Below are 26,073 nucleotides of genomic sequence, written 5' to 3' on the forward strand. Positions count from 1 at the left end.
TATCTTATGAGAGGAACATGGAGAAGAGCTGAGTCATGTTACCTGACTCGCCAGCCTCCAGTTGACCCACCAGCTGACCACAGGCACATAAGTGAGCTTTGCCAGGATCAGCAAAACCTCCCAGCCAATCTCTAGATTCTTGAGCAAAAATAAATGTTTATTATTGTGTGTCACTGAAGTTTTGTAGTTGCTTGTTAAGCAATATTATTGTGGCATTATTGTAGCTGGTAGAAGGAGAAATAAGCAGTTTCTTCAAGGTCACTCAGCTGGTAAATGGCAGCGCCAACATTTGAACCTAGTATGTCTACCTTCAGAGGCTGACATGCATGGGGAAGACCTGAGAAAGAAAAAAAAAATCACTTAGTAAATCTTCAAAGTTCCTCAGGATCTCCAGTCTCCAAGTCAGAGGTTCTGTGTTCAGTCCTGAGGTTCCAATTAACAAGTCCACACTTCTGGACCCTGGGTTCCTTATCTTTTATTTGCCTCCAAAATTTTATTTAAATTCCAGTTAGTTACATACAGTGTAATATACAATGTAATATTGGTTTCAGGTGTAGAATTTAGTGATTCATCACTCACTTATAACACCAGTGCTCATCACAAGTGCCCTCCTTAATGCCCATCACCCATTTAGCCCCTTTCCCCACCCACCTCTCTTCTTGTAACCATCAGTTTGTTCTTTGTAGTTAAGAGTCTTTCTTGGTTTGTCTCTCTTTTTCCCCCCACTTTGCTCATTTGTCTTATTTATTAAATTCCACATAAGAGTGAAATCATATGGTATTTGTCCTTCTCTGACTGACTTATTTTACTTAGCACAATACTCACTAGCTCCATCCACATTGCTACAAATGGCAAGATGTCATTCTTTTTTACGGCTGAGTAATATTCACACACACACACACACACACACACACACACACAGACACCACGTCTTCTTTATCCTTATATCCTTATCTTTAAAATGGGCATGATAATACTTCTTTTAATAAGATTCCTGTTAGGATCCAATGAAATACCTGATGTGAAAGCGTTTCATAAATGGCTATGCAGATGCTGACTTCACATTCTCTACTACTGCCAACAGCTCTACAAGCCAAGACTGCTCTGCCTGAAGGGGCTTTTCTAGGAATTCCTCTGCTCTACTCCTGATTAATTGTGGTATGAGTTCACCTGTGGAGGACAGGGTAGTCGATCCTTTGTCTTTATAGCATTTCCCTTCCCACAGCAGGAAATATTTTGCTGAGTTCTAAATGAGAGAAAAGGAAAGGAGAGGGGAATAACTTAAGCTGCTAGCAAACTCACAGCAACCCTTAATGGTGATTTAATGCTGGGAGATCTAGCTTGCCACAAGATTGTGACAAGACTGTATTTTGTTCTGTCGGGGTTAGGTGAATGGTAGAGTGGCTGTATTTAAAGGAAGTGGGGAGAGGGTTGTAGAAGGGCCACAGATCATGTATCTCAGAGCATGGTCTGGATTATAAGCAGAATTAAAGAGACATGGAGACTAGGAGATGTCTCAAGAATGACTTTTAAGGTAGGGTGTTTTCAAGGAAGGATAAAAAAGAGGGTCAGATTATGCCTAACTTGCACGTAATCCTCTTAGTTCTAGACTAAATTCTTCCTTCCTGTATGTAGCCCCAAAACCCATTTGGGCAAAGCCTTTACAGAGATCATGTAGCTTCCCTGATGGTTCTAGACATGGTCTTAGTGTCCAAAACTCAGGATTCAAAATTATGAAGTGTCTGTACTTGGCTCCTGTTTTCATCTTTTATACATCTACATACTTTAAAAAATGTACTATCATTTAATGTTTAACCCCAAATGCTACCTAGTTTTATGTACATACCAGTCTGCATTCATGTACTCATTCATCAAACACTATTTGTACCCATCTGTTATGTGCCAGGCTCTATGCTAGGCCCAAAGGACACAAAAATGAATGAAATGAGCTACTTGCCCTCAAAAAGAGCTCAGCCCATTAAAGAGGCATAGCTAGGGGTGACTGGGTGGCTCTATGAGTTAAGCATCTGACTTCAGCTCAGGTCATGATCTCACAGCTCGTGGGTTTGAGCCGACATCGGGCTCTGTGTTGACAGCTCAGAGCCTGGAGCCTGCTTTGGATTCTGTGTCTCCTTCTCTCTGACCCTCCCTGCTCATGCTCTGTCTCTATCTCAAAAACAAAGACAAAACATAAAAAATGGGGGAGGAGCCAAGATGATGGAAGAGCATGGAAGGTTTTTTGTGTGTGTCTTGTGTCCATGAAATACAGCCAGACCAACACTAAACCATCCTGCACACATAGAAAATAGATCTGAGGATTAACACAACAACCTGCACAACATGAGCCACAGAATTCTGCTGGTTTGCAGTGCGGAGAGGCAAACTGGGGGAGAGAGAAGCTGCAGAGGGCAGGGAGTTGCTTTTGAGGATGGAGAGGCGGGGTGTGGGGGCGGGGAGGAGGAGAGGGAGGAGAATACAGGAAAAGCTGAAAGGAGAGGGTTTAAATTCCATTAAGACTTTATAAACAGGCAGAATGCAGATTCTGAAACTCTGCAGGTCCATACATGGTGGTGCTCTGGTGGAAAGGACTAATCCCCAGGAGCAGAGTGAAGTCCAGAGGTCTTAGGGGCACATGGGAAGAGCCAGTTCCCCTGCTGGGAAGACACTGGTAGAGGCTGTGTGACTCTCCAAAAGGCAAAGGTGCCAGTGGACCCAGGAGAACAACCACATTCACTGGTGCTGGCACAAGGTCACTGGGGGTGAAGCCTGGTGCCAGATGCGTGTTGTGATTTGCCACCATCACTGAAACGCTGCTGCTACACAATAATGTGCACTTTTTCTGGAGTGGGCTGGCACCCAGCCACAGTCTCTGGACGTCGGCAGCAGCATAATACCACAAACATTCAGGGTGCGGCCTGCACCTGGCCATTGCTCGGGAGATCCTCCTGCATAAGCACAGAATGCATCAAAGCTGCAGTCCCTCAGAAATAAGGGGTCAGGAAACACAGCCACATCTGAGATAAAACTCAGTAGGGAGGTTCTGCGTGGAGCTTGCCTACGCATGGTGTAAAAGCAGGGAGTGGATGGAAGCCAAAGACAAGGGATGATTGTGGGATTGCTGATCTGGGAGAGCGCAGTTCCAATACTAGAGACCTGGTAGCTGGGTGATGCCATTTTCACTGCTCCTGTGCACGCACATACGCACCTATGAGTACCACAACACTCCACCCCAGTAGGCTAGCAGTGCCATCTAGAGGAGAGCAGAGCCGTTACACTAAGCCCCGCCCAACTGGGCCAACCACGCTCTTCAGAAACACAAGTCTCTTCACCTGCTTAGTTTATGGACTATAAAGTGCTTAATAGTTTGACTTCTAGGGGAAAACAAAGTAATTTCAGTCATATTTCAGTCTGTTCACTGGTCCATCTGTTTTCTTTTTTTTTCTTTTTCTTTTTTCTTTTTTTTTCTTTTTTCCCTTTTTCTTTTCTTTTCTTTTTCTTGAATATAGAAAGAGAAAAAAATCATTTTTATTTTCAATTTTTATTACAAATATTTTTCTTTAATTTTTTTCTACTATATTTTTCACTTTTGTGTAAATGTTTTCAAATCCTATTTCACTTCCATCATTTCATTTTACTTGACTGTAGTGTATTCACTTTTTCAAATTTTCAAATGATTTGCTTTTATTTTCCTTTTCCCTTTTTTCTCTTATGAATCAAGCCCCTTTCAACACCCAGGCCAAAACACACCTAGGATGTAGCATCCTTTATTCGATTTTCTTGTGTGTGTGCTTGTATTTAATATTTTAATTTTAATATATTGTTGAATTTTAATTTTTTTAATTTTAATTCTTTTAAATTAAATTTTAATTCATTTTCTCCCTTCAAAATGATGAAATGAAGGAATTCACTCCAAAAGAAAGAGCAGGAAGAAACGACTGCCAGGGACTTAACCAGCATAAATACAGGCAAGATGTCTGAACCATAATTTAGAATCTCAATAAGAATACCAGCTGGAGTGCAAAGTACATTAGAATCCCTTTCTGTGGAGATAAAAGAAGTAAAAGCTACTCAGGATGAAATAAAAAACACTATAACTGAGCTGCAATCTGGAATGGATGCCATGGTGGCAAGGATAGATGAGGCAGAACAGAGAATCAGCGATATAGAGGACAAACTTATGGAGAATAATGAAGCAGAAACAAAGAGGGAGATAAAGGCAAAAGAGCACGATTTAAGAATTAGAGAAATCTGTGACTCATTAAAAAGGAACAACATCAGAATCAAAGGGATCCCAGAAGACTAAGAGAGACAAATAGGGGTAGAAGGGTTATGTGAGCAAATCATAGCAGAAAACTTTATTAACCTGGGGAAAGACAGAGACATCAAAATACAGGAAGCACAGAGGACTCCCCTTAGATTAAAGAAAAACCAACCATCAATAAGCCATATCATAGTCAAATTCACAAAATACTCAGACAAAGAAATATTCATGAAAGCAGCAAGGGATAAAAAGTCCTTAACCTACAAGGGAAGACAGATCAGGTTTGCAGCAGACCTATCCACAGAAACTTGGCAGGCCAAAAAGGAGTGGCAGGATATATTAAATGTGCTGAATCAGAAAAATATGCAGCCAAGAATTCTTTATCCAGCAAGGCTGACATCCAAAATGGGAGAGATAAAAAATTTCCCAAACAAAAATTAAAGGAGTTTGTGACCATTAAACCAGCTCTGTGGAAATTCAAAGTGGGACTCTCTGAGGGCAAAAATGAATGAATAAATAAATAAATAAATAAATAAATAAATAAACAAACAAACAAACAAATAAATAAATGCCAAAAGCAACAAAGACTAGAAAGGACCAGAGTACACCACCACAAACACCAACTCTATAAGCAACATAATGGCAATAAATTTGTATCTTTCAGTACTATAAACGTCAATAGACTAAAAGCTCCAATCAAAAGACATAGGGTAACAGAATGGATAAGAAAACAAGATCCATCTATATGCCCTTTGCAAGAGACCCGCTTTAGACCTAAAGACACCTTCAGATTGAAAGTAAGGGAATGGAGAACCATCTATCATGCTAATGGTCAACAAAAAAAAGCCAGAGTAGCCATTCTTATATCAGGCAATCTAGACTTTAAAATAAAGACTGTATCAAGAGAGGAAGAAGGGCATTATATCATAATTCAGGGGTCTATCCACCAAGAAGACCTAACAATTGTAAACATTTATGTGCTAAATGTGAGAGCACCCAAATATATAAATCAATTAATCACAAACATAAAGAAACTCATTGATAATACCATAATAATAGGAGACTTCAACATCCCACTCACAGCAATGGACAGATGACCTAATCAAAAAATCAACAAGGAAACAATGGCTTTGAATGACACCCTGGACCAGATGGACTTAACAGATATATTCAGAACATTTCATCCCAAAGCAACAGAATATACATTCTTCTCCAGTGCACATGGAATGTTCTCCAGAAAAGACCACTTACTGGGACACAAATCAGCCCTCAACAAGTACAAAAAGATCAAGATCATACCATGCACATTTTCAGACCACAATGCTATGAAACTCAAAATCAACCACAAGGAAAAAGTTGGAAAGGTAATAAATACTTGGAGACTAAAGAACAGCCTACTAAAGAATGAATGGGCTAACCAAGAAGTTAAAGAGGAAATTAAAAAGTTCATGGAAGCCAATGAAAATGATAACAACACAACCCAAAACCTCTGGGACGCAGGAAGTGTGGTCATAAGAGGAAAGTATATGGAAATCCAGGCCTTCCTAAAGAAGGAAGAAGGATCTCAGATACACAACCTAATCTTACACCTTGAAGAGCTGGATAAAGAACAGCAAATAAACCCAAAACCAGCAGAAGACAGGAAATAATAAAGATCAGAGCAGAAATCAATGATATTGAAACCAAACAACAACAACAACAACAACAACAGATCAAAGAAACCAGAAGCTGGTTCTTTGAAAGAATTAACAAAATTGATAAACCACTAGCCAGCTGGATCAAAAAGAAAAAGGAAAGGACTCAAATAAAATCAAGAATGAAAGAGGAGAGATCACAACTAACACAGCAGAAATAAAAGCAATAAGAGAATATTATGAGCAATTATACACCAATAAAATGGGCAATCTGGAAGAAATGGACACATTCCTAGAAACATATACACTACCAAAACTGAAACAGGATGAAATACAAAATTTGAACAGATCCATAATCAGTAAAGAAATCCAATTAGTAATCAAAAATATCCCAAAACAACAAGACTCCAGGGCCAGATGACTTTCCAGGGAAATTCTACCAAACATTTAAGGAAGAGTTAACGCCTATTCTCTTGAAGCTGTTCCAAAAAATAGAAACAGAAGGAAAACTTCCAAACTCTTTCTGTGAAGCCAGCATTATCTTCACTACAAAATCAGACAGAGACCCCACTAAAAAGGCGAACTACAGACCAATTTCCCTGATGAACATGGATGCAAAAATCCTCAACAAGGTATTAGCCAACCGGATCCAACAATGCATTAAAAAAATTATTCACCACAACCAACTGGGATTTATACTTGGGATGCAGGGCTGGTTCGATATCCACAAAACAATCAATGTGTTCATCTCATCAATAAAACAAAGGACAAGAACCGTATGATCCTCTCAATAGATGCAGAGAAAGCATTTGACAAAATACAGCCTCCTTTCTTGATAAAAATCTTCAAGAAAGCAGGGATAGGAGAATCATACCTCAAGATCCGAAAAGCCATATACCAAAGACCCAATGCTAATATCATCCTCAATGGAGAAAAACTGAGAGCTTTCCCCCTAAGGTCAGGAACAAGACAGGGATGTCCACTCTCGACACTGTTATTCAACATAGTATTGGAAGTCTTAGGCTCTGCAATCAGAAAACACAAAGAAATAAAAGGCATCCAAATTGGCCAGGAGGAGGTCAAACTTTCACTCTTTGCAGATGACGTGATACTCTATAGGGAAAACCCAAAAGACTCCACCAAAAACCTGCTAGAACTGATTCATGAATTCACCAAAGTTGCAGGATAGAAAATCAATTCACAGAAATCGGTTACATTCCTATACACCAACAATGAAGCAACAGAAAGAGAAATCAAGGAATCTATCCCATTTACAATTGCACCAAAACCCATAAAATATCTAGGAATAAATCTAACCAAAAAGGTGAAAAATCTATACACTGAAAAGTATAGAAAACTTATGAAATAAACTGAAGAAGACACACAAAAAAAGGAAAAAAATATTCCATGCCCCTGGGTAGGAAGAACAAATATTGTTAAAATGTCAATACTACCCAAAACACAATCTACATATTCAATGCAATCCCTATCAAAATAACACTGGCATTCTTCACAGAGCTAGAACAAACAATCCCAAAATTTGTGTGGAAGCAGAAAAGATCCAGAATAGCCAAAGCAATCTTGAAAAAGAAAACCAAAGCAGGAGGCATCACAATCCCAGACTTCAAGCTGTACTACAAAGCTATAATCATCAAGACAGTATGGTACTGGCACAAAAACAGACACTCAGATCAATGGAACAGAATAGAGAACCCAGAAATGGACCCACAATTGTATGGCCAACTAATCTTTGACAAAGCAGGAAAGAATATCCAATGGAATAAAGACAGTCTCTTCAGCAAGTGGTGCTGGGAAAACTGGACAGCGACATGCAGAAGAACCTGGATCACTTTCTTACACCATGCACATAAATAAACTCAAAATGGATGAACCTCACTGTAAGACAGGAAGCCATCAAAATACTCAAGGATAAAGCAGGCAAAAACCTCTTTGACCTTGGCCACAGCAACTTATTACTCAGCATGTCTCCAGAGGCAAGGAAAACAAAAGCAACAATCAACTATTGGGACCTCATCAAAATAAAAATCCTCTGCACAGCAAAGGAAACAATCAGCAAAACTAAAAGGCAACCGATGGGATGGGAGAAGATATTTGCAAATGACATATCATATAAAGGGTTAGTATCCAAAATCTATAAAGAACTAATCAAACTCAACACCCAAAAACCAAATCATCCAGTGAAGAAATGGGCAAAAGACATGAATAGACACTTCTCCAAAGAAGACATCCAGATGCCAACCGACACATGAAAAAATGCTCAACATCACTCATCATCAGGGAAATACAAATCAAAACCATATTGAGATACCACCTCACACCTGTCAGAATGGCTAACATTAACAACTCAGGTAACAACAGATGTTGGCGAGGATGTGGAGAGAGAGGAACTCTCTTGCACTGCTGGTGGGAATGCAAGCTGGTCAGCCACTCTGGAAAACAGTATGGAGTTTCCTCAGAAAATTAAAAATAGAACTACCCTACAACCCAGCAATTGCACTACTGGGTATTTATCCAAGGGATACAGGTATGTTGTTTTGAAGGGGCACCGGTACCCCAATGTTTATAGCAGCACTATCAATTTAGCCAAAGTATGGAAAGAGCCCAAATGTTCATTGATGGATGAATGGATAAAGAAGATGTATATGTATATATACATATATATATATATATATATGTGTGTGTGTGTGTGTGTGTGTGTGTGTGTGTGTGTGTGTATGTGTGTGTGTGTATACACATATCCACAATGGAGTATTACTCAGCAATCAAAAAGAATGAAATCTTGCCATTTGCGACTACATGGATGGAACTAGACGGTATTACGCCAAGCGAAATTTGTCAGTCAGAGAAAGACAAATATCATATAAATTCACTCATATGAGGACTTTAAGATACAAAACAGATGAACATAAGGGAAGGGAAGCAAAAATAATATAAAAACAAGGAGGGGGTCAAAACATAAGAGACTCTTAAATATGGAGAACAAACAGAGGGATACTAGAAGGGTTGTGGGGGGGTGATGGGCTAAATGGGTAAGGGGAATTAAGGAATCTACTACTGAAATCATTGTTGCACTATATGCTAACTAATTTGGATGTAAATTAAAAATAAATAAATAAATAAAAATAACACAAAAAAGGAAATTATTTTTTAAAAATGAGGCATAACTGGAGAATGGGGTGAATCTAAATTTGGGAAATCAGAAACTGCTTCCTGGAGGAAGTGATGCTCAAGCTGAGGCATGAATGATAAGGAGCCCAGGAAGTCTATAGTGAGCAGTGAGCCTGAGCAAAAGCACAGAAGCAAGAAGCAGCAGGTGTGCCGTAGAACAAGGTGGTTGCTGGAGAACACAGGGAGGAGTACAGGGGAGCTAGAGAGAAGCCTGGAAAGGCAGGTCAGGCAGATTATGGGAGAGGCTTTAAGCCATGCTAAAGAATCTGCAGGTGCTATAGAATCAGCAAGTGCCTTAAACAGAGAAGTGGAATGGTTTGGTCCTCGCCACCTTCATAACTTGGTTGCTCAGACCAAAATTCGGAGTCAACCTTATACTTTTCATCATTCATTTTCATTGTATATTTAATCCATTAAATAATCCTGTGGATTCTAAAACCCAGCCACTCATCTTCCCCATGCCTGCCTCTACCCTCCTCATTGTCCCCATGACCTGTCACCTGAGACTGTCTCCTTATAACTCCCTGCTTCCATATCCTATGATTTCCCCACTGCAGAGCCATCTTTTCTAAACATAAATCAAAACCCATCTCTTCTCTGCTTCCATCTTTCTGATGGCTTCCTGACAGATAAAATCCAAGTTCCTCATCATGCCCTAAAATGCTCTATGTGATCTGGCCTCTTCCCACCCCTGTGAGCTCAATTTCCTTACACATCCCCCCCCCCCCCCTGCTCAGCTCTGCCTAGCTATGCTGGAGCTCTTGCTGCTCCCTCAACAAGGCAAGCTCACGACCATCCCACCACTTGCCCTTGAGTTTTTTTTTCTCAGTTTTCCCATGATCCTCTCTCTTTTATTCAGATCTGTCCTCAAACAACTCCCCTTCAGACAGTCTTTATTAAGCATACTACTTTTCCCACCCCTACTCCCCACTACTAATCTCTGTCCTCTTATCTTGCTTCACTCTTTTTTTTATAATACTTATCAAAACTTTGCTGTGTAGATGCTGCTCTTATTCTTTAGCTCTTCTTCTATAATGTTACTTTCTTACTTGCTACTCCCTCATTCTCTATCTTCCTTTCTAGAATTCTCTATTCAAAAGAGCAAAAACATCCATGTCTATCTAGTTCACCATGTCCCCGTGTCCTAGAAACATTATCTGAGCTCATAGGAGGTGCTAAAAAATATTTGTGAAGACAGAGTATACAGAAAATTAGCATGTTTGAGGCAAGATGATGAATTATCTTGTGGACTGGTTGAGGTATCTAAAAATTGGTCTCCATAGCTGGATTCAATCTTTCATTAACCTTCTACATCCCCATGTTTCCTCCCAGATCCTGAGAGCACTTTCTAAGGTCTTTAAAAAGAAGAGCTTTACCTCTATAAATCCCACCTACAGAATAGGAGTATTGAGATTCCTGTAAAAATTAGTTGAGAAGATCAAATAGGAGAAGTGAAAACTACTACCTAGAACTTGATGACAAATTTGACTCCCAGGAATAGATTATTACAAGATGTTTGAATCCAGTGAATAAAAAAATACTACAGAGACTAATTCTTATTCTTTCTTGTACATCCTCAGACCCCCACCCCAGTGCCCAGATAACAGCATCTGCTATCTGTTGATTTCACAGAAAGCAAACAGCTTTTGCTCCAGAATTAGGCACATCTGGGATTCTCTGCTTGCTAGAACCATAAACTGCCAGGATACACTGATTCCCTGATTGACCTCCAAGATGCGGGAGGATTACTCCTTCCCATCTTACTGGTCTTCTGCTCCCAGACCTCCGTTCTTGTGATCATAGTAATTTTCTTAATATTTCATCTTGGCTACTGCTTTTTAGAATATGTTATTATAGGGGCATACATATCCAGGTCTCCACCCCCATGTTGACACTTTCCTAGGCTGAGGTCAAATTCAGGTACACTCTTCTTTTCCAATTACACACACACACACACACACACACAACTTGTCTTGTTAGAATATATCCTTTTGAAAAAGTAGGGGCAAATTACCAGCATTCTCTGTGTGAATGTTGATTTTTTTAACTTAATAGAGCTTATAAATTATTTTTATAATGACTTATACACAGAAGACAATTTTTTTCATAGTAAGGTACCCTTGAGTTTACTTAATAGGCCTTCTACCAATGAGTATTTTGGTTACTTCTAGGTTTTCCTATTCAAAAGTCACTGCACATGTGTGGGCATGACTATTGAATGACGTCATACACAAAGACTGACCTATGTAGGTATGCCACAAATTTTTATTTCTGTTGCTAAAAAATCTGCACCAATTTACATTCCAAGCAATAGCATATGCGTATCTGTTTCCCCAGTGTTATCAAGTTTTTCCATCTTCACAAATCTATTAAGTGAAAAATGAAATCTCGTTTTTGAAGATTTGTATTTCTTTAATTATGAATAAGGTTGAACATTTTGTTAAATGCTAAAGACATTTATGTTTCTTTTTCTTTGAACATATTGTTAATATCCTTGATTCATTTTTCTTTCAGTTGGTGATTTTATCTCTTTATTTGCAGACACTGAATTAAGGAAATTTAGTTATAGCATAATATTTTTTCCATATTCAATTTTAAACATTTTATGTAGTCAAATTTGTCAGTCATTTTTTTGTGTATGGTTTTGGGGATTTATTTCTTCTTCAGAAATATCTTTTGTACTTCAAGATTACAAAAGTATTCCATCACATTTTCTTTTAGAGATCTGTATGTTTTTTTTTTCTTTCCTTTTTACAATTAATCCATGAATCCATATGGAACTGTGTTAGTTTTCCACTGCTGTATAACAAATTACCACAAGTTTAGCAGCTTAAAACAACACACATTCATTATCTCACAGTTTCTGCAGATCAGGAGTTGGGCATTATTTAACTGGGGCCTTTGCTTAGAATTGTATACACTCTGATCAAGATTTTGCTAGAATTGTGTCTCATCAGAAGTTCAATTGGGGAAAGATCCACTTCCAAGCTCTGTCAGACTGTTGTCCAAATTCACTTCCTAATGCTATAGGATTCATGGCATCCTCCTTCATCAAATCCAGAGAGAGAGAGAGAGAGAGAGAGAGAGAGAGAGAGAGAGAGAGAGACTCTAGCAAGACCTTACACCATTATGTAATTACACATATGTGATCACATATATTTCACCTTTTTCACGTTACATGGTTAGAAGAGAGTCACTGATCCTTCCAGAGGGATTACACAAAGCTATGAATACCAGGAGCCAGGGGTCCTGAGGACCATTCTATTTCTGTACTCGACAACCTCTTTTGTGAAAAGAGTGAGGTAGGAATAGACATTTTTTTAAGATTAGCCAAGTTCTCAATATCATTTATTAAATTACCTAACTTTCCCCTAACTGATTAGAAATTTGACTTTTTCTGTTTTCCTTAGAACGATACAGTTTATATATCTCAAACTAGGTCATTTCTCCTTTCCTCAAGTACAGCAATTGCAATACTGGGAATACAGTTTGTCAATTCCACAATCAGCTTATTGGGTATAAAAAGAGCACTTATCATGCTTTCTCCCCAAAGTCAGTCACCATTGTCAGTTTCTGTTATATTGTTTCATATATATGTATATTTATGTACCTATTCATATTTATTTACATACCCATATCTATCTAGCTATAGATAAAGCTGAAAACATAAAATGAAGAAGGTCCATTCATTGTCTCATTCCTTTCCTCACAAGAGGTGCATATTTGCAACACAACCTCAGGCAAATCCAGGTATATGTTAGGAAACACTAAATCCTTTGTAAAACCAACAGCTGACACTAATCATGCTCATAAATGAGACAAACTCAGGACCAAGAAAAGGAAGTGGGAAGCCAACAGAAGACAATTCTTGAGGATATGAGCAAATCCCAAAGAAGATGATATAGATAACAAAGAATAGACAGCATAGTAGGAAAACCCAGCTGCTAGCAAGTGCCATATACTTAAACTGCCATGGTATCCACTTGGTCCTTTGTGTGTAGGATCCTGTGAGTTTGATAATAAAAATTAATAACTTCTGGGACTGTGTCCTATTTCATATTGGAGTCTGTGACCATCCATTGAAGCCAATATAATTGTCCCTCAGGAGCAGATGGTAGAAAGATGATGAAGCACATACTAGCCATGTCATTTCCTAAAAAAATGTCCATCTTCTCTATGTTATGGCAACCCATCCCTACCCTGTCACTACCTTTTTAGAAGAGGTTATTTCCTGTGGATTAGAAGTTGTTGTTGTTGTTTTAATTACATTTATTTTGAATGGGGAATATACACATGTGGTAAAAAATCAAATGTTGCCAAATATACATGAAAAAAAAAATAAGTCTCCCCCATCCCTGTCCTTAGTTCCCCAGGCTCCATCTCTTTCCCAGAGGGAGCCACCACTGTTATCTTTTCCTTTCATGTTCTTCCAGAGATTATATCTTACATATCATTCTATATTTTATTTAAATCTAGCATAATTTGTGTGTATATATATATCATACATCTTATGTTGTACATATATTATACATATTATACATATGTATTATACTATACATATATATATATTATATATATATCACACTTTAAATAATAAAACAGTAGCATGCTTTACACCATTTTCTGTGCTTTTTTTTTCTTTTTTTTCTTTTCTTTTTTTTTCTTTTACTTAATGATGTATCTTAGCATGTGTTCCATATTAGTACTATACAGTTCCCTTATTTTTAATAGATACCTAGTATTGTTTCGATGTAATATAATTTTTATAACCATTCCTTATTAGTGGATATCTAGTCTATTTCCCATCTTTTGCTTTTAGAATAATGCTTTAATAACTTCATACTTTACAATACCATTTTAATTCACAATCCTTTTAAAGATCAGCAAGAGATTATTTATAACATAATGCACATTGTTTCTATCATTTATTACCATCTACCAAAAAGTTGTACTCTACTCCACAGCAGTTGTCAAATTGAAGTCTAAAGCAGAGGTCCAGATTGATAGCCACTGGCTAAAACTAATATAAAGACATGTTGTGTTTGATCCACATGATGATTTTTCCAAATGGAATGACTTTTCAGAATTAGAATGGTCAGAATTGTGATGCGATTTAGAGAAATCACATCAAAATCAAGATGTTGGGTGTCTCGTGAATAACTAAATACTCAGCAATACTGGACTCACTGCTTGTCCAATAGTAGTTAGCTGGAGCTGAATAAAAGCTGTTGAATTCAGATATGGCATGCACTTCTCCAGTCCACCATATGACCAAGATGGGAACCAAGATTGCCCTACATCTTTGAGGTTGCATCAGTTGTCATTTATTATCATACATTCTTTATTTTTCCCTCTGTAGCAGAGTTGAGAAAAAAATGAAATGTTTTTGTATCCAAGTGTCTCCTAATAGTAGGAAAACAAAAGAAGTAGACCCATACTCACCACTCACTCCCTGTTGCCTCACACCCAGATGCTTCCTCACTCATTTACATAACTAGACTGGATTCTCAAAGCATTTGAGTTTGCAATCCTATGTTTAAAATAACCAGACTCAAACATATTTTCAGTAATAGTCCAATATAGACATATTATCTATCCTCTTTATTTAAACCCTCTATCCATTTGTAAACTTTTTTGACAGGTTTGACCTAGAAAAGATTATTTATTTTTAATACCATTTCTTAAAAACAAAAACAAAAACAAAACCCGAGTCTGTCCAATGGACTTTGCAGCTAAAGGGGCCAATCCATTGATTCTGGAGCAAGAAGAGCAGCTGGCAAAACTAATCAGTGTTGGGCATTTGCATTTTTTCCCTTTTTAATGTCTCCCCTGGTGCTGGGAGATTGGTTTTCTATGTTGGAAGAAGGGCACCACGAGCAGCTGCTGCCTTTCAGTCTAGTGCATAGTAAAGGAAAGAGCGTGGTATAGCATTCATCTACCAAATATCCCAACAGGTTAACCAGTTCTGGAGCAAGGAAGTCACAGCTTGCTTTTGAAGGTTCTTTGTATTGAGTACAATTGATTTTATGTTTCTGGGAATAAGATGTCTCTCCTCAAATTCCCTTTCTCTCTCTCTCTCTCTCTCTCTCTCTCTCTATATATATATATATATATATACACACTCTAGGCAGTAAGATGATGCTTCTTAGGCTTGAGAATCTCCTGTTGATGAGAGGCTGACCAAAAAAATATTAAATACAAGTATGAACTTGAAAAAAGTAAGTATATGCATGCTCCTAAAATGAGGCATCAATGTGATGCTTACTGCAAATTATTGAGTGCTTCCTAATGAGTGCTTCCAGACATTGTGCTCAATTCTATACATGCATTATCTCATTTAATTTTCTCAATACTCAAAACACATGTGCTATTGTTAACCCCGTTTTATAGATGGAGAAACTTAAAATAAAAAAAAAATTATAGTGGTTTTCACAAGAACTCTAGGCTTGTAAAAGACAGAGTTTATATTCCTCTAGGCCTTTCTGATTCCCTTGTACCCTTAGCTAAACCCCTAGAAAGTTTCCTTCATAGAATAAGCACTCAATAAGGAGGTTGCTATTGTATTTTCAGTGAGGACCACTGAGTGTATTCTCTTTGGAATATAATGCTTCTGGGGATAACCATTCAAGGAAGAACATTTTCATCCTACTTTTTATGTAATTTTTCCCTTCCTTATCTTTTCCACAAGAAACAATCTGCTATTGGCCCCTTTCTCCTCAAACAATTCACAATTGAAGTAGCTACACTGTGACCTCACTTCTATTCTGAAAGATCATTTCTTTCATTAGCCACGTCTCTTCCTGGTACTTGTGGGCTCTCCTTGATGCCCTAAAAAGTTAAGTCACTATTCACTAGCTCTTGCTGCTGGCGGCATACCATTCACTGCACCTACTCGGTCAGAGAGCCATACCTAACCCAGGTCACCTGTTCTCTAATTCATGAAATTTCAAGCTTCACACCCCATTTCTCTCAAAAAAGATCTTTAGCAACACTTTTAAAAAAAAAATAATTACTTTCAATTTATATATAATAAAAGACACTCTTTGTGGTGTACAGTTCTGAGTTTTAACAAATCCACACAGTTGTATAGCCACTAGAACAATCAAGATAAAAGCACTTCCATCCTCCCCCCCATAAATTACCTCATGCTATCCCATTATTGTCACCCACCCTAACTCCTAAATCCTGCCGATAGCTGATTATTCTCTGTCCCTATTAATTTGTCTTCTTCTATAACGTCATATAAAATGCAATAGTACAATGTGTATCCCTTCAAATCTTCTTTCACTCAGCATAATGCACTTGAAATTCGTCGGCGTTCAGTCCACTCTTTTTTTACTGATGAGTAATATTCCATTGCATAGATGTTCCATAGATTGTTTTTTTTTTTTTTTTTTTTTTTTCAGGCAACAGACAGCTTTAATGATTTTCACTACCACTGTGTACTGTGGATTGGTAAGATCCACTTTATTTTCCACTACTATTCCTGCCAATTCTTTGATAACTTCTTCTCTATTCATGTGGATGTTATTTTGAGATTTATATACAATCTGAAATGTCCCTTTGTTTGGAGCTTTAAACCAGGGTTCCAAAAATGTTTCTGCATATTTTTTCATGTCTTCTAAGAAAGGCTTGCATGTGCCCGAAATAGGTAACATTCGTAGAATAACCCGAGTCTTCTTCTTCTTGGTTTTATACATATCCTGAAGAATATGATGTACCAATTTCTCAGGTTCTATCCCAAGTGTCCTGATGAAGACTACGTTATTTGCTCCACTCTCCACTGATTGGAATCTTCTTAGCTTCATCTCCGTAGATGCTTTAATGTCACCAACTTCTTTCTTCAAGGCAACCTCCACATCATCATCTTCTGCCTCACTTCCAGAGGGCTGCTGATCTTTGTAAACTTTTCCGGCCCGTACACGTCGTAGCCGTATTCGTTGAGCAGACTGTAGGCCTCCTCCACGCACTTGTGCTGGTTCATGTTGCAGGTAATGAGAATGCCCTGTAGCCCGGGTTCCAGCTGCGGTGGCCCACAGCCGTCGCAGCGCCGCGCCCGCTTGGCCTGCACATACTGAGCTTTTCCTTTGCGCTTTCCACCGCTAGACCGAGGAGGTTGCTGGACGGGGGCCGCCATGGCGCGTGAGAACCAAGGCTAGCGAGAAACAGCTTTCTCCTCTATTCCCGGCTTCCTCACCTCTCGATGTTCCATAGATTATTAATCCATTTGACAGTTGAGGGGCATTTGGATTATTTCTAGTTTTGAGGACTATGAATAAAACTGGTATAAAACTTTGTGTAATGTATTTTTGAAAACACAGATTTTGTTTCACTTATGTAAATACCTAGGAACAGAATTGCTGGGTTATATAGTAAGTTTAACTTTATGAGAAACTACCGAACTATTTTCCAAAGTGACTGTAACATGTGCATTTCTGCTAAGAACATATGAGAGTTCCAGTTGTTTCACATCCTTGTCAGCACTTGATATTGTCAAGGTTTTCTGTTCATTTCTTTGTTTGTAGCTGTTTGTTTCTTTGTAACATCTAATAGATGTGTGGCGGTATCTCATCATGGCTCTAAAGCAATTCTCAGCTAACTAATGTTGAGTATCTTTTCATATGCTTATTTGCTGTCTAAATATCATTTCTGGTAAAGTGTCTCTCAAATCTTCTATACATTGTTTTTTTGTTTTTTTGTTTTTTTTTGGAGAGAGAGAGAGAGCACAAGCAGGAGAGAGGGGCAGAGAGAGAGAGAGAGGGAGGGAGAATCTTAAGAAGGTCCCACACTTAGTGTGGAGCCCGAAACTTGATTCAATCCCAGGACCCTGGAATCATGACCTGAGCTGAAATCAAGAGTCAGACACTCAACCAACTAAGCCCTCCAGGTACCCCAAATCTTCTATACATTTAAAAAATTACACTGTGTCATTTGTTTAGTGATATTCTTATAATTTGAGGATTAATTCAATTTATGTTGATCTGCCTTTAAAATTTAAATATCCCAGAATTATAAGCTTCTATAATAATAATAATATATATAATAATAAGCTTCTATAGAGCACTGATAACTTAATATAAATTAGTTCCATACATTCATTTAAAAGACAAAAGCACCTAGACAAAAGCTTATTGTTCTAGAGACTGTGAATACAAAAGTAAGCAAACTCAGTCAGCTTTCAAAGAGACTTGTTTAATCAGACTGCTATCCACACAGCCAAATAAGAGCAACACTGTGGTAAAAGGGAATTTTCCGGGCTTGAGTTGAGATTAGCATGACAATTTTAGAGCAGTACGCTCCCTACATCACCAGCTTTAGAATTGCCTGGAAATTTGTTAGGAATCTACTGAATAGAAAGTCTGTGGAGGGACCATGTGTATTAAAAGTGTTCTAGTTTATTTTGATGTTCAAATTTGAGAGCAAGGAAAACTGCTGTAGATATCTAGAAGATGAGATGAATGGTGAAAATTTTTGCTCAGGCTCAAGTTTTATATCCATATACTGTTTAGTAGTTTTCTTCTTCTGACTATAGTGTTTGACTCGAAAATTTGGTGGGTAAAAATCCCTCATGTACTTCACGGTCAGCATTATAGTCATCAGAGAGTTACTTGGTCCTGTGTGTTAATTCTGAATGCAGTCAGCTGGTCACTCTCAGAGAGGTGAATTGTCTCCTCACTGCCCTCTGCCCTTTCTAGCTCTGGTCAACTGCAGCAAGAGGGAAAAAAAGCAGTGTATCTTGAGTGAACAAAAACATAGTAATAGGTCCAACCCAGTTTTAACAGATCAATAATCTTGCCACAACACTTCTTTCCTGATTCTAAGAATTTTTCTCTTTATATTTTTGTGGTTGACATTGTTTCTTTTCTAGAAGATTTTTGAGCAGTTACTTCGAGGAGTTACTAATTCTTACCTTGTGCACACTGCTATAGAAAGGTTTCAAGGGAATAAATTTTATTTCAGAAGAAAAAAGTAAGTCAGAGGCAAGTTATCTTTTTGAAACATTTAACCTAATTCCAGTTGTACTCATTCTCTACTATATAAATTTGCTATTTTCCCAAATGACAAGTATCCACTCAACCTGTGCTACATGCAAAACTTCCAAAGTATATGCCAACCAAAATCTTGTATATAAATATTCATGGAAGCATTATACAAATAGTCAAAAAGTAATTTCACCAAATGATGAATGGATTAAAAAAAATGTAATGGGGCTCCTGGGTGGCTCAGTCAGTTGAGCATCTGACTTGGCTCAGGTCATGATCTCACAGCTTATGAGTTCGAGCCCCACGTTGGGCTCTGTGCTGACAGGTTGGAGCCTGGAGCCTGCTTTGGATTCTGTGTCTCCCTCTCTCTCTGCCCCTAACCCACTCGCGTTCCGTCTCTGTCTCTCTCTCAAAAAAATAAACATTTAAAAAAAATTTTTAAAAGATAATGTAACCATCTAATTAAATATTATTTGACCTAGAAAACTGATGAAGTACTGACACATGCTACAATGTGTATGAACCTTGATAACATACTAAGTGAAGAAGCCGGATATAAAAGGTCACAGAGACATCGGTAGAGACAGAGAGCAGACTAGTGGTTGTCAGGATCCAGGGGAGAGGGGAACAAGGAGTGACCAGATTTTCTTTTCAGAATGATGAAAGTGAAAATGTTCTCAATTTAGATAGTGATGATGGCTGCACAACTCTATCGATGAATGTACTTAAAACCACTAAAGTATATAGTTTAAAAGGGTGAAATTTGGGGGGTTTGAATTATCACACCTCAATAAAATGTCCCAAAAAGAAAAAAAAGTTGAGGGGTTAAGTCTCTTCTTATTGAACAATTTCTCAGTTTGGGTAAGTTTTGTGCAGTAGAGTGGGAGACTATGATGAGCCTTGAATGACCCTGTAGAGAGAACTGAACAGCCACACGATCAGACCTGCACTTACAATTTATTCTTAAAGTAGCAAGCCTTGTCAGGAGAATGGCTTACAGGTTGCAATGTGGGAGAAGGCCACTGAAGGAATTATACTGTCATTAGTATTTTAAATTAAGATACCATTCTTAAAATGTCCAAATTTTCTATGAGAATCTTAAAAAGTGACCTTCTTTTCACAATCCTCTGATGAAGTATATATAAAACCCTACTGTAGGGTAAAATCTTTCAGCCAATCTATCTATACTCATTAAACTACCATCCTGCTTATTATTGTTTCTTTATTATAATTTAATTGATCATCAGCTTTGATATTATTAGCAACAAATACATTTTCAACAGGAATTTGCTTTCTAAATCACTCCTCTGGTGAAGGGACCATAAGAGACAACAGAGAGGGAAAACCTGGTGAAGGGTGAACAAACATATGTCCATGAGAAGTCACAGAGATAAAATATTAAAGAAAAGCATGAGAATGGGACCAGCTAAAAGTTTAATCTGAAATTGAAAGCATAACATATTTAAATTATGATTTAGAAGTAAAAACACAATCCAAAAGTTAAAAAATAGGACAATGGAGGGGCGCCTGGGTGGCTCAGTCAGTTAAGCTTCCAACTCTCAATGTTTGGCTTTGGTTCAGGTCATGATCTCGTGATTTTGTGGGTCTGAGCCCCACATCAGGCTCTGTGCTGACAGTGCAAAGCCTGCTTGGGATTCTCTCTCTCCCCCTCTCTATGCCCCTCCCCTGCTCACGCTGTCTCTGTCTCTCTCAAAAAAAATAAATTAATTAAAAAATAAAAACTAGGACAATGGATTTAAAAATTATGGCATATCCATATGGATATTATGAAGATATAAAAATCAAACATCATATTTAGTAACAGATAAATGACCATAAATTCCATTATAGTTTTAAAAAAGCTCAATTATTAATATAATGTGATCCCAAGTATGTATTTGTATATACATATATATAAAATCTTCTCATGTATAATTTTCATGTATATGTATATAAATATATAGTTTTCAACACAAAATACAGGTATACATATATAAACATATATTTTCTGTTATGAATGAAATAAAATTTTATACACTTATATTTATAAAATATTATACATAAAATAATACTTTTTATATGTATCAGTAAAATGCTCAGAAGGATGATTATGGGTCATTTTTATTCCTTTTATTACCAGTCATGGGGCTCTAGCATGATGGATACCCCAACAGGTTGGAAATTAGAGCAGTAAAACCGCCCTTTGATGTAGCTCCTTTGGAAAATATGTTGGATGCTTCTTAAAAAGTTAAATGTGAGGAGCCCGGGTAGCTCAGTTAGTTGAGTGTCTGACTCTGATTTTTGCTTAGGTCATGATCTCACAGTTGTGAGTTTGAACTCCACACCAGGTGTGGAGCCTGCTTAAGATTCTCCCTCTCCCTTAGCCCATCCCCCACTCAAAAAAAAAAAAAAAGTTAAATGTAAATTTACCATATAACCCAGCAATTCCACTCATAGGTATCTGCCCGAAAGAAATGGAAACATAGCCACACAAAGACTTGCACTTAAATGTTCATAGCAGCGTTATTCATAATAGCTAAATGGAAACAACTCAAATGCCCATCAACAAAATATGGCATATCCATACAATGAAACACTATAAAAAGGAATGCATGATGCATGCTACAAAACATTATTGTAACCAGAAGAAGCCAGACACAAAAGACCATATACTATAGGATTTTATTTATATGAAATGGGAATGGGAACAGAGATTAAATTTAAATGAGTATTATGGATCTTACTGAACAGATGAATGTGTTATGATAGGCACAACCCAGTAAACTTGATAAAAATCACTCAACAGTATACTTAAAATGGGTAAATTTTCTGATATGTAAAGTATATTTCAATAAAAACTTTTAAAAATTGAAATTTTTTTTTTTTTTAAAAGATGAGCTTTAAATTAAGTTAGTAGACCTCAGCAGAGATCTACAAAATCACCTTTGGAAGACAGAATGACTCCCAGGCCAACAAGACTTGACTATAACCTGACAACATAGGAAGAAATCTACAGAAGGAATGTGTTATCGAAATGGAGGGTGGGCAGTTTTGGGACTACAGGTAAAGGGGAGAGATGGTCTTGACTTAGAGAGTATCATTGTGTTGGTGTTTCCATTACTCTTGTAATGAGGCAGGTAGGAGGAGAGGAAAGAGGTGGTACTGAAAAGAAAACTCAGCTAAGAGTTAGCTAAACAAGTCCCCAGGCACTGATCCCAGACACCCAGTCCAAGAAAACATTTGTTGGCTAGCTTCTGCACCCTCGCTGCAGGGTGACGATGCACTGATAGGTGAACGCAAGTCCTTCTAGACTGTGGCTTTGCTCTTGTAACTCAACAAGCTTAAAATTCTGGGTACCATAGCTGTTACTATGAACCCAATTCATGTTAATTCATCCTTGTGAAAAACAGGCTTCTGAACCTATTAGGCAGAGAACCTGAGTGTGGAGGGTGGTGAGTTTCCCAGACTAGATGTCTTCCAGGAGAACTGGTCTGAGTGATTGGAGACCTCTTCAGTTTGTACCCTCTATCTTGAGTGTGCCTAGGCCAGAATGTAGTTGGCACAACCCGTTGCAAGACAGTATAGCATATGATAAGAATGTAGACTTTGGAGTCAGACTGCCTTGGTTCAAAGCCTATGATACTCCTTAGTAGCTGTGTGACTTTGGAAAAGTTACTTAACTTCTCTGTTTCAATTTCTCATCTACAAAACAGATAAAAACAGTATCTTCTTCACGTGGCTGTTAAAATGATTAAATAAGATCATATACATAAAGCACTTAGCACAGAGCTTATCACCTGGTAAACACTGGAACATTAATTATTATACTTCAATTGGCATTCTTTTCACACTTTTCTGTTTTTAATCAATTTTCTTATAATGAATATATATCATTTCAGTTTATAATCAGAAAATGACATTATCCAAAACACTTGAAATAAATGCAATTTCTGTTTAACCAGAAAAGAAAAAAGAGTAAAGAACAGAGATGGAGGAAGGAAGAGGAAAAGAAGGAAGCATTCAAAAATGCTAATGAGGAACATTTTAGAAGGACAGAATGTTGAAATCCAGGCCTTTCTGTGTAATACAAGCCATCTGGTGACTGCATCTGAACAAGCCTTACTGAGATTTTTCTTGAGAGTTCTTTTGCACTGTTCATTCCACACTTCATCTCAGTGGGCAAATGGGTGGATTTGCCCTGCACAGAACAGGGATAGTCAGTGGAATGAAGTGAGAAAGAATAATCCAGTGAAGAAAGTGAGAATTGTTTAAGGTAAGAGGCAGCAAGGAGCCCTTCCCCACATTCCTCTCCAATCTCTCAGCGTTGGAATCTAAGTCTGTGGTTTTAGACGAGGCTCACACACAATTCAAACCACAGATGCAGTTCTCTTCCTGAGTCCCAAAGGCTCCCAATCAGCCCTCGGCCTTGTGTAGGGAGCTGTTAAACCCCTACCCATGGTTTAATTAATTTTCTGAGAAAAGTGATTGGTTGACATGACAGCAGTAAACATCAAATTCCATTAATTAATGCTGAGACATCAGTGTCTGTGTGTGTTGTTCCTCAATTACACATTCAGATGCAGCCCCCTTGTGCTGGCATGAGTTTGGTGTTGAAGCCCCAGAAAGTCCCTCATAATGGAAGGGCCACCAAAGGTGGCGGGGGTGGGGGGGGGGCAGGGCAGGGGGGGAGGATGGCATGGGGCACTTACACCAAGATAATCAACTTGGAGAAATTCATACTCCAATGTGCACTCCCCAGAGAAAGGTTTTAGAGACCTAGATGAAAGGATTTAAATGGTTTTGGGTGAGGCATTTTCATTTTGCTGGTGGCCTGGAAGGGAACTATCAGCTTGATGAACACAGAGCTTCCCTTGGGTTCCAAGACACTCTCTTCACACAGGCTTTCCCAGCCTTCTTCCCTTGCCCCCTCCTCATTGTTCTCTTTCTCTCTCTCTCTCACACACACACTCCTTTTTTTCCCCCCTAACTACAGTCATCTTCAATTTCATGTTAATTCAGAAGAGAGTCAAAAGGGAACAAAAAGCAATCTTTGCTTCTTTCACTCAAGTAAAAACCCTAAAGGGACCATGACTCCCATAGAGGCACATGCCTTAGGGCCTGGAGACAAAGCAAATGTTCTCATGAACACTCAGAGGTTAGATCCTAGAGATAAAGCAATGTGATTAAATCTTGATAGATTTTTGTTTTAAGAGCTGAAGGAGTTGGGGTGGGGGAGGGCGGTGCAGCTATTGTTTGCCTGGTTACAAAGAGTGCCCTTGGCAATCCCTGCTTAATCAGGATCTTGATGAGCGTATTTTCCCTCCCAGGACTAAGGCGCCAAGGAAGAGTCTATTTGAAGCAGCCTCCGGCCCATTCCCATGTGGTTGATCCATCCTTTGCCACTTCCCTGGACCCTGCCCTGAGAAACAGCTGTTTCATTATTCCAGCAATCTTATGAAAATTGTTTGTGACTCCAGTTTGAAGATTATGAAAATAAAACCTTAGTCCCACCCAGCCCCAGATTGCAACATGCAAAGATGATCATTGTTAAATGTCTTCCATACCTTTATAGGGAAGTATTATCCCCTTATTCATATATTAATAATCTTCTCCACTTTAAGAATAGAGAAACAAAGACCCAAAAAGTGAAGCTATTTGCCCAAGGTCACGTCCCAAATGAGTTACAGGTCCCTAATAGATACACAGTTTACAGAACCAGGAGGGAACAGAGTGAGATGGGCTGAAATGATAGCATACTTGCTGGATGCTTGGACTGGGCCTCAAGACTCCAGATTTTGAGACTGGTAGTGTTAAGACAGGGAGGATTCTTTATTATTATTTATCTCACGTCACCATATTTCAAAAGAATGAAAAAAAGGTGGGTGCGCAAGACTGAAAAGTACAGAGGTACACAGATAGAAATTAAATAGTAGAACTCACAATGGCATGTTTCAAATTCAGATATCCTCTGGATAGAAAAAAATACAAAGAAAAGAAAAGGTTCAAATCTGATATAAAAGATTGAAATTAATGCCAAGGAAGAAGTCAAAATATTTAATTCTGTTCCCAGGTTCCATCACCACCTTGCACTGCAATCTTGATCATTTCAGTTAACCTCTCCGGTCCATATTTCATTCATTTGTTTAAAGATGCTCAGTTACCTGCTTCAGATTCTGTGTCTCCCCCTCTCTCTCTCTGCCCCTCCCCTGCTCATGCTCTCTCTCTCTCTCTTCCTCAAAAATAAATAAACATTAAAAAAATAATTATAAAGGTGCTCAATTATACCTGCTCTACTGTCAGGGTTGGTATGATTAAGAACCAAATGGTATTTGTCTAGCAGAAGCTTCCATACAAACTTCAAATGGACCCAGATGTGTGACAGCAGTTGGATGCCTATCACTTGGAGAATAATGGCTAATGTTAATAAGTTTTTGATTTGTCTCAGGCAATAAGTTACTTTGCAAACTATCCCCATTCAATCTTCAAATAATGTATGAATTAAAAACTAGCATTGCTTGGGGCGCCTGGGTGGCTCAGTCAGTTAAGCCTCTGACTTCAGCGCAGGTCATGATCTCATGGTTTGTAAGTTAAAGCCCTGTGTGGGACTCTGTGCTGACAGCTCAGAGCTTGGAGGCTGCTTCACATTCTGTGTCTCCCTCTCTCTCTCTGCCCCTCTCCTGCTCACACACTCTCTCTCTCAAAATAAACAAACATTGAAAAAAAATTAAAAAAAAAAAAAACTACTAGCATTTCTCTAGTTTAAAAGATGATGAAGCTGCAGCTCAGAGATGTTAAGATACTTGCCTGAGGGCCACACAATTAGTAGGTGGCAACGCCAGAATTCAAAGCTACATTTGTCTAATTCCAGAGCTTGAGCATTCACACACTGGACAATCGATTCTACATGGCAAAAGTACTTTAGTATGATTCAGAAAAGGTGAAACACACCCCTATTGAACACAATATAAAAATACCAAGTTGAGGAGTGTCTGGGTGGCTCAGTGGG

The 26,073-nt window shown here is 38.2% G+C and overlaps 1 protein-coding gene across 1 annotated transcript; it reads right to left on the reverse strand.

The window, feature by feature from the left end:
* Positions 1 to 215: 215 nt before the first annotated feature.
* On the reverse strand, positions 216 to 17,236 carry LOC123581983 (THUMP domain-containing protein 1-like). The gene is given in 3 exon segments (XM_045448172.1): positions 216 to 337; positions 16,493 to 16,987; positions 16,990 to 17,236. Coding segments are annotated over 3 exon segments (849 nt in total). The 5' UTR covers positions 17,222 to 17,236.
* Positions 17,237 to 26,073: the final 8,837 nt, after the last annotated feature.

The sequence above is a fragment of the Leopardus geoffroyi genome, chromosome A1 (assembly GCF_018350155.1).
Source record: "Leopardus geoffroyi isolate Oge1 chromosome A1, O.geoffroyi_Oge1_pat1.0, whole genome shotgun sequence".
NCBI classification, from domain to species: Eukaryota; Metazoa; Chordata; class Mammalia; order Carnivora; family Felidae; genus Leopardus; species Leopardus geoffroyi.